Source organism: Neodiprion virginianus, chromosome 1, assembly GCF_021901495.1.
Source record: "Neodiprion virginianus isolate iyNeoVirg1 chromosome 1, iyNeoVirg1.1, whole genome shotgun sequence".
Classification (NCBI taxonomy): Eukaryota; Metazoa; Arthropoda; class Insecta; order Hymenoptera; family Diprionidae; genus Neodiprion; species Neodiprion virginianus.
In genome coordinates, this window is record NC_060877.1 from 30,831,188 (window position 1) to 30,844,055 (window position 12,868).

At 45.3% G+C, this 12,868-nt stretch overlaps 2 protein-coding genes across 4 annotated transcripts; one reads left to right on the top strand and one right to left on the bottom strand.

Moving 5' to 3' along the window:
- Window positions 1-176: 176 nt before the first annotated feature.
- On the top strand, window positions 177-2,585 carry LOC124300573 (uncharacterized). The gene has a single exon (XM_046754808.1). The coding sequence runs from the start codon at window positions 631-633 to the stop codon at window positions 1,711-1,713; it is 1,083 nt and encodes a 360-aa protein (XP_046610764.1). The 5' UTR covers window positions 177-630; the 3' UTR covers window positions 1,714-2,585.
- On the bottom strand, window positions 2,383-12,596 carry LOC124300501 (microsomal triacylglycerol transfer protein). Of its 3 annotated transcripts, none has more exons than XM_046754698.1 (6): window positions 12,465-12,596; window positions 9,725-9,927; window positions 9,290-9,313; window positions 6,632-6,825; window positions 4,560-5,213; window positions 2,383-4,373 (listed from the first exon to the last, which is right to left on the bottom strand). In XM_046754698.1, the coding sequence occupies exons 2-6, from the start codon at window positions 9,786-9,788 to the stop codon at window positions 2,619-2,621; spliced, it is 2,691 nt and encodes an 896-aa protein (XP_046610654.1). In that variant the 5' UTR covers window positions 9,789-9,927; window positions 12,465-12,596; the 3' UTR covers window positions 2,383-2,618. The 3 variants fall into 3 exon arrangements, with proteins under 3 accessions (XP_046610654.1, XP_046610662.1, XP_046610647.1); XM_046754706.1 differs by lacking the exon at window positions 12,465-12,596 and adding an exon at window positions 11,796-11,999; XM_046754691.1 differs by lacking the exon at window positions 12,465-12,596 and adding an exon at window positions 11,821-11,974.
- Between the last annotated feature and the right edge of the window lie 272 nt (window positions 12,597-12,868).

Here is a 12,868-nt window from a genome sequence, read left to right on the forward strand (position 1 = left end):
CGGGGCGCCTTGACTTCTGCCCCTGAGTTCGGAATTAGTCAGGACGGAGGCATGATAGGCGGGTTATCGTCCTGTACTTTGAACCGTAGCAGTGTATCTCTTTTCTGCTCAGCTCGACGCCTCACTAGTACCTACGTACAACGTGTATACCCAACCTCCTGGGGTTACGTTCGCGGTATGACGTCACCGGGCTGAATCGATGCGCGGCGTCCGCGCGACCCCTGCATTGGAAAGGGGAGCCACAGCCGCATGGCTCGACGTGACGCCGCGACGGCGATAAGCCTGGCATCTCTCGTCTCGCTGCGAGGGCGACGCCGTCCAGGGTAGACGTTCGGTCAAGTGGAGGTCTGCGTTCGATAAGACAAACTACAGCGGCAATTTTGAACGTGGCATGGATTGGCGGGTATTTGAGGACTCCCTTCAGCCTCATCTTCAGGGGCTTCGACGACGGGGTCCATCGACTCCAGTTTCGGGCCGGATGGCTCCACCGCACGTTCTCGTTTTCAAAGAACTTCCTTGAACCGTGTCTGGTAAGGAATTGGGGAGTTCGCGGTGACTCGTGATGGAAGTTTTCCTGGATTTTTGCGCTTCAGAGTCCGTGAGCCGGTAATCGTCCTACGTCTTTCAAGAATGTGGACGTCGGCACAGTACTGGCCGATGTTGCTTCTGGCCCTTTTCGCGATGTGTTACCTTTGGAGAACGGGAGCACCATTTTCCTGGTTGTCCACCAGAGTGCTGGCACGAGCCTCCTTCGAAGTCGATCTCACCTTACCGTCATCCGAACTCAGGGTGTCTCAACGTTTTGTGAACAAGACCGCGAGAGCAAAGCACACCGTGAGAGGGCCCGCGAAGATGAATCATCGCCAACCGATCTCGAGATACATGTTGCGGCTCTACCATCGTCGGCCCGACGCTGACATCGTGCGAGCTCTTCAACCGGCTCACATCTCTTGGCCGTTGTCAAATGATGGTGGAAGAGTCCTCGAGTTCTCCGTGCCGATCACACAACCTGGGGAGGTTCTGGAAGCGGCCGAGCTTATGGGGGCCGCCGGAATGATTCTCCGTGTTCATTCGGCCGACGGATTGCCTTGGAAGGACCAAGTTCACCGGCCACGAAGAGACGATGCTTGGAGAGGATTCAATGTGACCGATGCGGTTCTCGGCCGAATCGGTGACGTACTGCGGCTTCGGGTACGCGGTAGAGTTGATGGTTGGCATCGTGGCGAAGGACCGATCCTATTGCTCAGCTATAGCAAACCGAAGAACCGAAGACCGCGGTCGACCGTCGACGAGGAACAAGGGGACGTCACTACTACGTGGAAAAACGACGCCGCCCGACGCCGGCGTCGAAACGCTTGCCGCAAACGGTCTCTGTACGTTGACTTTTCCACAATATCGTACGACGAATGGGTCGTTGCTCCGAAGGGCTACGACGCCTACCAGTGCGTCGGAAAGTGCTTTTACCCACTAGGTGACCATCTCAGTCCTACGAAACACGCGATCGTCCAAACCCTCGTTTACGCCGCGTTTCAGGCCGCCGATGAAGCCAAAGCCAACGTCAATTCTAACAACAACAATAAACCCGTCGGAAGAGCGTGCTGTGTGCCAACCAGGCTCAGTGCAACCAGTCTGCTTTACATGGATGCCACGGGAACCCTGACTTACCAGTATGGATACGAAGACATGGTGGTGGCAGAGTGTGGCTGCAGATAAGAGGACAGAGTCCAGAACTGCTTTGCTTCTAATAATATTGAGATCGGTCGAATGCAAGTTCAAGCAGTGTATGAGTATCAGACACGTGTGCCGGGAACACCCAGTAGAATACGTAGTTATTTTTACCTGCGAATTTAGATTTTCTTTTGTATATACCTACCTTTGAGTTTTGACTATCCTTATTAAGTATGAGAAATACGATCTAATATCAGTACGATGAATTTCTTTACGGTGCTGATGAATGCTACGTTTAACGGAAACTTCGTGCCGAAGAGACTACATTCTCTGCGATTATTTTGAGATATTACAACATTAAATTCTTGTAGCTGGATACTTTACGATGTCGGAAAAGTCGATATTCCTATTTGTCAGTTGTCAAGCTCCTTCATCAGATATTAAATCGTAAGGTTTTGATCTAATTTTAACAGACATTGCGAATAGTTAAAATTTGAATGAAAACCTCACATTACCTTAATTACATAAACTCTATTCGTTCAAATTCAGGGAAGGTTTTATCTGACTTCTACTATCGCGGTTCAAATGATTTGGAGCAATAAGCGCGAAGTGCATTACCAAATAGTTCATCATGTACGTGAGTAAAGATATAGAAGCACTAGCAAACTGGGGATGTACTTGTAAATAATATATTTTCTAAATAAAATGACACTGTTACTCGTAAAACAATATAAATTTAATCAATCAACATAATCAGTATATATGGTACAAAAACACATAGAGGATACAGAGTGTTCTCGTACACTCGTGTAGTGTTAACTAGTTCTCGAAACACGTTGTTCATCACCGTTCCTTAACACAATACACACACAGATTATAGTAATTCACCTTATGAGAAATCTGCTCCGTATACATACTCGTAAAAATAAAAAATCAACAGTTTTCAGTCACTATGATGCGAACACTTTTGAACACATTTCGCTATTCTTTCTGTTCAGTAGGTACGACTTTGCCGGGGTCGAAACCCTCGACCTCCTCGTCTTTCTCAACTTATGCCTGCTCCCGGGTATCCTCTCAATCTTGTAAACGTGATGTCTGGCTGTTGACTGGGGCTGTGTGAGTCTCATGCACAACGATACTGGACCCGAAAAGTCAAGGTCGGTAGAGAGCTCGAGTTTCGGCTCAACAGTCAGCGTGAATTCCGCTGTACTTTGCACGAATTTTGAGCGAACCCTAGAGGCTCCGTGGACGGCAACACCAGCTGCCATTTCAACCAAGGACTGAGCGTTCCTCGACCAAAGACTCAGCTGCACTTGACCAGCGAGATCGAAGCTGATGGCACCCTCAGCGTCGATTTCCGTTAGGAAGCCGGAAGCCAGAGGCAACATTTCCTTGTGGTGATGTAGGGCTGCAAGTGTTTGAAAGGCTGATGTCCGAGTCGACGCTGTTCCTGACCAAACGTGGCCCATGAGCTCACCTTGTCCAGAGAAGAAGACAAACGGGCGTATTCCAACTCCGAGAAGTGCGATTTCCATGCCGGCTGTTGCTACTTCTTCTTCAGTCGGGGTACCGGCGACTTCGTTGTCAGACGAGGAAACGAATCCGCCCAAACCACCGGCGAATAGTCCCAGGGAAAAGATCTGCTGGGTATGAGCGTCGGTCTCCAGAACGACGTCGACGATACCTCTCTTCAGGAGACCTGAGTGAACTTCTTGAATGGTAACCAGAGACCCGTTGCTACCCGGTGATTCGAGGAACGACCTCGTGAACGCCGTGCTTAAGCCTTTCTGAGCCGCAACGTGATAGTTGTTTACTTTTCCAGCAGCAGCTCTCGCCGCCTCCTTCAAGTTAACCGCAAAGTCGTCGTCCTTTTCAGCCAGCTGGTCTAAGCGCTGGCTGAGGTACCTTCGCACTTCGTAGGCTGGGTCCTGGTTTGCCAGGTACTCAACTAGACCCCGAAGTTCATCCTTTGTCGGTTTGGTTTCGAGGATGATGTCAAGAGCAAGAGTCCTCGCGCTACTGTCTTTTCTAGGCCCTCCAAGCTGATAGAAAACTCTTTTCGCCGCGGTTCTTACCTCTGGATTTATATGTTCCCGTTGCAGATTTCCCAGGGCTCGCCAAGCGACAACGCTCGTCGCCTTGGTGCCATTCAAGGCGTAATTGAGGAGCGTTGGAATGGCCGCTTTGCTCCGCAGGTTTCTCAATGCCCTCAAGAAGCGAAGCTTGCACTCCTCCCCGGTGCAAGTATCAAGTCCGGTTTCAAGACTGACCCTAGCATTCTCGATGATCGCCGGAGAGCCCTCCTGTCTTGCTAAAGCGGCTGCGGTCAGGGCCAAGGTTTCCGCTAGTCTCTCGTTCTGCTGCGTCTCTTCTGATCTTCTCAATACGTCTTTGACGACGTCTGGATGCGGCACTGGTGCCATGGACAACGCCCACAAGTATCTCTCAGTATCATCGCCGATTTCGTCTTGCCGTAAAGACTTCATAGCTGCCTTGTGGGTTGTCGGTGTCGCCGCTGATCCTACTACGTCCAAAAGTTGAGCTTTTATTTCTCGGTATCGAGGACTCTTTAGAACTTTGGCAAGGTCGTCGATCGAAGCTTCCCTCACCAAGGGTAAAACTTTAAGGAATGCTAGGGCAGATTTTGTTGATCCCAGAGCCGATTCGGCGAGTGCCGCACGATTTTGATCGAGGACTTGACCCAGCTGAAAAAGAATATCGGTATTAGTGCATGCAATCTTACTATATTTTTTTAAAACAAAATTCCACGCCGTAAAGATATCACGTTGAACGATCTTCCTTAAAGTGGAACAAATGGTAGGTTTTTCATGTATACTATACTGGGTGGTGACCATCCTGTATTACACTATAATTCATGGAAATCAACAAACCGTAACGCAACCGGCATCGGGGCACGTAGGAGGCTCCAATTGCAGGCTTATGGAACTTTCTCTGAAGCTGGGTTCTAGTAGAACAATGGCATCCTTGACAGTTTCGGCGACTACAGGTGTTGCCTCCAACTTCCCAGGGACGAGCTCAAGAAGTTGCTGCGAACTGACGGCAGTGCTGGCTTCTGGTTTAGTTGCTAGGCTCATCTCGTGTCTTTCTTCGTTGAGAATGGATTTAGGCAAAAGACCCGAGATCAGATCGTACTCTGCTCTGCGAAGGCTCTCCACTTTCACCCCAAAGACCGGACTTGAGTGTTGTTTCTTCGGGGGCAGCGAATTGTCCGCGCAGAAAGTTTTTTCTTTCATCAGTCTGTGCGGTCCACCGGATAGATAGGTAACATTGCAAAGTCCCGACGCATCGTGCTCCAAGTAATCGCCATCCAGAGTCCGGTATTGGAAAAGACTGACTAATCCTCGTTTTAGGTTTGCAGTTGACGCTTCGTCCGATGGGTCAAGATACAGAGTGCCTAGTTCGCCCTTCTGCCATAGGACGAGGGCCGGTCCTTTCGAAATATCGTCCAGCCTCGAGGAGTGTTCGATGAAACCTTCCGGCTCTGGTGCTTTACGGGACTTGATCCATAACTGCGGTGACAGCAGCTGAAAATATTGAAGTTTCTTGGTAAATATTTGCCTCCAGATTCACTAGGGTAATTTGATCGATTCCCGTCCCAGAAAGAGAATAATAGTCTAACCCGAGCCATGTGTGTTGAATTTCTATTGGTAGTGATGAAATACGTGGACCAATGAAAATCGGTCACACGCGAAGTGTTTAGGATAGAATCCTTGACTGCTGACGCAACAGTGACTGTGATTAAATCTCCAGATATTGCTGATAGTGGTAGAGAGCATGAAAAGTCTAGAAATATTAACAATGCATTTGCATTGAATTTCCATATCGCAAATTAGATGTACGTGCAACATCGCGTATGTGCATAGGCAAGTACTTGAATACATTTATACTCCTAGCAATGACCTAAAACACTATGACCTAATAATTAACTCAAGTTTAATTATATGCCACATTCGTAAATAATAATTTCGTTCTACGTGGTGTCAGCTTACTATCATTTCATTTCATGTTTAATAATAAGATGAATTTATTGCCTGCATTTGAGTTTCTAATTTATTGCTGTTAATTTAATGTAGTATTCAAAAGTTTCAGAGAATCAATGTATTCAAAGTCCAAAAGTCATCGAAATCCTCAAGGTTCCCACGTGCCAATCAATTGCTTACCAATGTATTTTAAAACGTTATGGATATCCTCTCGTATCCTCTACGTCTGCATTATACCGACCTAGTAGTAAAAAAGATTCGTCAGCTTATTCCTATGCGGGTGAATGCGAGCTATTGATGTGCATATGAGCTGACACGTGATTTGAACGTTAATAGTTCCCCTGTAGTTGTGACGCTCAAAGTCCCGCAATCATCATTGGATATGCATGAAGATTACTTTATCCGTTTTATTGTAAAAAAAATGATGTAAAAAAAAGTATACCAACTCATCGTCAGCAAGTTGCAGCCATCAGCCATCCTTATCGCGAACATTCCATTTCTACTAATTATAACTGAGCCTTGAGAATAGATATACAAAAATTCATAAGAGTGAAATAATAGAGCGCTTTAAAGTTTCACAATTAGCTCACAACGGAATTGGTGGCAAGTTTTTTCGCGTACTAGTGACGCATCGGCAAATTTAAACCTTCATAAAAATTACAGTGCCCACGTCACTCGTGGAAGGAATGTCAGCGCGTTAAGCAGGAACAGATCGGCTGGTCATCAATTATGCACACCTTTCGTTTTAATTCATCGAAACAAATCCCTCAAGAACAGCAATCAAGTCTACATAGGAATATGGTAATAATTCGCCGATCAAACGAAGGCACAAAACGTAATTTCATCCCAAGAGCATCGTGCTGGCATAAAGAAACCGAAAACACATAGCTGCGACCTGTCATGCTGGCCTCCTTCTCACCACGTGTAGGTACGTAACATGTTTCAAATTGAGATCGTCTTACCTCGACTCTGAGCAGGAGGGTGTCCGCGTCGTTAGGGTCCTTCCACACCGCGGTCACGGCGAGTTCACCGGTAAGCTGAAATCCGACGTCTCCTCCGGCCCTTGGAGGGCCGGCCTCTTTGAAAAGGAGCGTAGTAGTGAGTTTGTATTTGAGTCCACTGCCCAGGGTCCATCCTCTCGCCGCACCAGCCACCGCTAAAATTATCAAAAAGAAACCACTGCACGATCTTCTCGTTGCCATCGTCTAATTGTCGCCGATTTCGGTAAGGTCTCAGGTTAATTAGTCCTACTCCGAAATACTCATACTGTGACATTAACCGTCAAGGCGAAGTTATTCGTTGGGTCTACAAAATACGGTTCGACTGTCGAAGAGTTCGCGAGCCGACTGAGTATCGTCTGGGTTCTCGACAGTGGCCAACTGGCATGTGTTGGTGAGCAACGCACACGGTCGCTTCGTGACCAGGACATAATCGGACTTCGTGGCGAGTGTGTAATCTCGTGGTGGTATTCGTGCGGTTGATACGGGCGCCTTTGACGCTCCTCGGTCGCCCTGTTGTTGAAGTACAGGTCACCTTTATATCGGCGATATGAATAAATCATCAAGATCGTTATACTATCGGAGGCAGGTGATCTCCTCTTTTGGCAATATTGAATAGCTAACTGGTTATGGCTTTGCCGAAGGCGTCACGTAAGCACGTGCTTCTCGAACGGAATTTTTTTTTTCGCATCCGTCAGTTACACGGGATGAGGATCGATAGCGAAATATAATTTCCGGTGTGTGAATTGCAGCGGTCTACTCCGAAACCGATTTACACCCGTTTGTAATATTGTTGCTAGTTTAAGAAGCCACCTAGGTGCGTGTATTCGCTCGCGGTATTGAATCACTTTCGAGATCTACCCGACCACGATCGTCGGTACCGTTAAGTGCGTCTGACTCCTACTTTTTGTTTGTATATGTTATATGTGCGTGGAAAGTACGCGATGTAGTCGACAGAGCGTAAAGGTCCATTTCCACGATGTGACGAACATTCGTGATTCCAGTCCTTAAATTGCTTCATGCATTCACTTTTACCTCATATGAAACAGCAGTTAATCTTCGTCAGCCTTCCACATGGTTATCAATCCTTTTCCATTATCCATTCAACAAGCGTATCAAGTGCTATTTATATTTATCGCGTCAGGTCAATCGATGAAATACACCCACGGGCAATATACACTTAAAATCCAATCCAATCCGGCATTCTACTTTGAAATTGGCAGGAATTGAAATCGTGCAAATCTCGACTGATATTGAGGTAACCACCAACGCGTTAGGCTCGATATTTTTATGCAATTCACTCTTGTTTTTCACAAATAATTCATTCTATCGGTTCGCATTTTGTTAATATGTAAACAAGCTTATCAATCTTTATCTCGAACTGTGAGGTTGGTTATGTCGAAAATTAGATTTATCGAGAATGTTATGTCGCAGGAAAGACATTAAAAAAAGTATGCAACATATACACACATACCTATGATGTTGGTAAATTATCATTATCGGTATTTCGTTTCAGTGTTGGGACCGCCGAACTGCGGTATAACGGCACGAAATCAAAACCCGAGAATGGATTAAAGTTCAACGTTGAAAAGATAAGGCATTATTGCTTCAGAGTTTTACGTCAGAATAATTACATAGAACTACGTATCACAGTAATTTTGACGTCGGGACTTGTGTTTGAATGCGAACGGTAAATAATTAAGTTATCACTCCCAACGTTGTATTGAAATTTTCAGCAAACATCTTGTCGTTTTTTTTTTAAATATATATTATCCGTTTCAAATTATACTCAAAAAGGAAACTCAACGACCGAGCAGGCATTGAAAATGATGAAAAAATGATCCATTCGAAATAAGGTACGAGCTTTGGCCTCGGTCAATCCAAGCCTGAAGTGTGCTTCACGTAGTAGCTCCACCTCGTGTAACATGTTCTGCCATGCTTTAAAGTCAGGCACTCGTAACAGGAATTCCGGTCAATCTTCGGGTAGAATACTGCCGCTATACGAGGAGCAACGGCCGTATTGAGGCGGCCACAATTTCCCGCCCTTTATTCCGTATTTCATGTTATAAATGACAAGGGGCCGATTTGCTTCGCGTACCATTTCGGATTTTTTTCCTGCTCTTTGTCTGTTATTGTTTTTCTTTCGTTTCTTTCTTCCAGCCGTTATAACGGTCTCCCGAAACCCCGTTTACGAACACATGCGATTATATTATAGTCGGTCAATTGCCTAGGAAAGATAGGATGCGTCATTCGAGTCTAGTTGTAAACTAGAAGATTCATCGGACACCTTACTCCAGGCCATCGGCAGGCGGGCAGAAGGAATTCGGTCATCTCATGTTTAGCCTGTGGCCGGTAATGCGATTAGGAGACTGCAGAGTCCAGAGTCTAGACTCGGTTTGAGTAGCGTCGCGTTATTGGTGTAGTTAAGCGTTGGTTTGTATTCCGATTTGCCGAGTGACATCGTCAAGTCCCCGAGGCGGACTATTTGGATGGTTTTCCGAGTGAGGGTTCGGTGTGACGGGAAGTAGCCGGACCGGTCTATTATAGATAAACGCGCAATGTATCCCCGGAAATGGATAATTGCAACTTACTGTACGCGTCGACGATTGTGTGCATATTTACCTGGAGCCATTCGACAGTAGGAACCTGCGACAGAATGAAAACATTATCGTTAAAGTTCACGAGTCCTGGAAATTCGGATGAAAATTATAACCAAGGATGGAAATACCGCGAACAAACGAGGCAATGATACATTTTTAACGTAAGAAAAATAAAACGAACGACGAGCATGAAAGCCGCCGTCACCGCTGTGGTTTTAACGCTCGAAACTCGTTAACTGAATGTCAGGATGGAGAGTACACATTGATCGCGAAGAATGGCTGAAGGAGGGGAAGGAGGAGAAGGAGGAGAAGGAGGATCAACGGACCCGTTCAACGACTCCCTCCTTCTTTTTACTCCCCCACCGTCCCCTTCTGTCTGTCCGAGGAATCAATGGGGACGGGGACCGACGGGGACCGACGGGTACCGGTAAACTCAGGGAGGAGGGATTATACTCACCAAAGAGTGCCAAGAGGTAGACCAGGGTGACGGTGATGGCCACCGGCTTTCCCGAGCGCACCATTCTCCAGTTGTCGTACTCCCCGTTGCTCGTCAGCCTTCGTTTTATGCGCGTCTGTAAGAACGATTTTCCTCACTTGGGGACCACGTTGCCGTCGCTCGGATAGCGCTCGGTATTCCACAGTTGCTCGTCACTCCTCGTCCTACGAATAAACACGAATAATTATTAGCTGAGGCCGGCGTTATCGCTGGCTGGGAACCAGTGCGACCGAGAGGGCAGCCAGCTTGGAGGGGACGGACTATCGCTGCACAGGAGGGGGTTTCTCGGCTGTCCTCAACTGTCGCTCCTGCCCGACTATGACGACGACCAAGTGCTCCACGTTCCTCGACTTCGCGAGTCATCGGTTCTATCAAAATGTGAAAATAGGATACACGTTCCGATGCGAACCCTCGAGTTCTCATTACCCGGTTACACTTTGATGCCACGGAAACAAAAACACGGACAACCCCGTGATCTCTTGGCATTCGGCGAATTAATAACACCGAACTGAATTTCGCGATATCGTCATTATATTCGGATTATTATTGGTTTTCTCACCGGAAATTGGCGACACGCTTAATCGAGGCATTAATAAAGGCATTCGTCGGAGGATAAAAATGAAAATCATGTACCGAGTACTTTTGGTAGTTTATAGGTGGATAAAGAAAATTCTAATCATAAGTTATCAGGTCTAGACTAATACAGTAATACTGTTTTTGGCATATTTCCTACTATGGAATTCTGTCTGTTGAAAAAAAATTGTGATTAAAAGACACTCAACCGTTACTTCACGCTTCGACGCACATGCTGCTGGAAGTCTATTCTTCATTCGCGGGATGTTGGTGCTATTATAGGAAACGGAATTTAATCAGATTGTATAATATTACAGTAGCGTTATGCTCATTGCAATTTTCAGATAATGCAGTCAACGCATCGAAACCATTAATCTGCGGTATACAATGAAAAACCGGGTAAATTATAGCCTAGAGGTAGAACAGTGAAGCATTTACCAAGCATTATATCCCGTACAAATATACGAGTAGATATACTTATAATGAAGGAAAAAAACCAAAAGTAAATATTATTGGTTCTTTCAGGCATTTCGTACTCTGTTATACACATCAAATCGCAGAAAAACCTTTGTAAGTTTTTAACCATGCATGCTTGTGTTTTTTTATCTGTACCTCTCTATGCCGTGTACGTTTCGTTTATGCTCGATCCGAGCTGTATATGATTATACAAATCGAAGGAGTTGACTTGATCTCCACAGAATATTTAAGAAATATTTCGATCTAAACCTTACATATAATTCTATCTATAAAGAAGGACGAGGAGACCTTGAAAGCTACGTCGTGTGCGCGTGGCTAATTTGGGTTTGTCGGTGTAGATACAGTGTGTAATTCTTTGCCTTAAATATCTATAGACGAACACTTTGCTAGACTTACAATTGGTGATAAAATTGAATGTAAAACTAGATAAGCGTAATAATTGAAGTTTAAAATTTCACCGACTGTTTCGTTGTATAATGTATATAACCGGCTGACCATTTTTTTCAGTAATTTCACTGCCTCTTACCTTCTTCGCTTAACGCAGGTTGTGAAAGGCACTGACAATGAGTTTAGTGTCTTGTTAGCAGAGTTGTGATGGGTGGGTTCCGATAAAAATCATACCTACTGTTACATCAAAAGACTAGGACTTATACGTAGACTTGTACCATTGTTCTTTTAAATATGTATACATAAATATGTGTCAGTGGCCACATTGAAGTTAGTACTGCATTCCAGAAACGAATTCTTCACATTGAATTCAAACTAATTCACGTTTGAGTGGAAAATGTGATGTTTCAAAAAAAGGGACCAAGTTTTGAACAGTTCAAATTTTTTTATTACAACCCATTCGACGATGCTGGCAATCTATAACGGCTCTGATCTTATCGCATTATATAACCCTAGTGACGCGTGCGCCCTTTTACGAGCATGCGAACACGATGATTATGTTATGTGAGAAAATTATTCCGAGCAAAAATAATACCTCGAAAAAAGCAAAACCTGCATACCAGTTTTACTTTACTCGCAGACGTGATATGCCTGAGGCTTTTGCAGCCGCTTGCTTTCCTCGGGCGTCGAAACTTCCTTGTTGACAGTACGGCCAGCTCACTTTAACGGGGACGTCGGCGTGGGTAGAAGACGTTGGAATGAAGCTATTACTCTGGTGCAAACTGGATGTCAGTTGCGTCTTGTTTCTACCGGATACCCAGTAGCCACTAACTCTACGCGGCCACGAGCGAATTGAGCATGTTAGAAAAAAAGTGATGCTACGTATCGCCGGTTGGGAAGTTTCTTATCAGTCCAAGTGATTTTTGACCCCTAGAATGACTCTCTGGCCTCCTTACTTATTCGCTTGCACGTTCGGTGCCTGTTCGTCAATGATCGATAACAAAGTGTGAGCGTATTTAATACCGAGAAAGTTGAACTGTTTTGATAACGCGTTCTTCTATGACGTATAATCGTATGTAACACTTGTGCACGTGCTTATAACCTGTATCGCCTTTTATAGAAAATATTATTGCTGATTTCAAAGTTTCGCGTGAAAAGATCGACGTTGTTCTTACGGAGAATAGAATTTATCTTTTCTAAACTGCGTAGGCGCGTTGGTTAAGCCATTATACGGTGGATGATTACATCCATTGTATTTACTTACCGTAAATTGCGCCGAATAGAGGCTCGCAGAGTTATCCCGATCGACGTTGCTCAACTAGAAACTAACCACCGTAGCTAAACTGACGTTACGTTACCCAAATGGTTAACAATTTTCGTAAAACATCGTACACGGCACAGATAAAAAAAAAGATCCACACCTCTCATCACATGGCTGAAAATTTTAGATCATGCCAAATGGCTCAATCAAGCACAATGCATGGTAAGCGTTTTATTTCACCCCGCTTCATTAGTTCATGCGCGCGTTTACGCTGGTAAAGTTTTTCCGCGAGTTCGATTATAGTCCACATGCACTCTGACCGTAAACCGTAACCGTCTCACACTCTTTTTGCACATTAGACTCACTAATTCATCAGAAGTATAAAGTTTCTCCCGCATTTCAAGCGA

What these genes read in the sequence shown, in the direction of transcription:
- LOC124300573 (XM_046754808.1), top strand. Translation starts at nt 631, where the DNA reads ATGTGGACGTCGGCACAGTACTGGCCGATGTTGCTTCTGGCCCTTTTC.
- LOC124300501 (XM_046754698.1), bottom strand. Translation starts at nt 9,788, where the DNA reads ATGGTGCGCTCGGGAAAGCCGGTGGCCATCACCGTCACCCTGGTCTAC. An exon ending in CTACTGTCGAATGGCTCCAG is followed by an intron (nt 6,826 to 9,289) that starts GTAAATATGCAC and finishes TGATAATTTTAG; the next exon opens with CGGTGGCTGGTGCGGCGAGA. An exon ending in CCCTCCTGCTCAGAGTCGAG is followed by an intron (nt 5,214 to 6,631) that starts GTAAGACGATCT and finishes CAATATTTTCAG; the next exon opens with CTGCTGTCACCGCAGTTATG.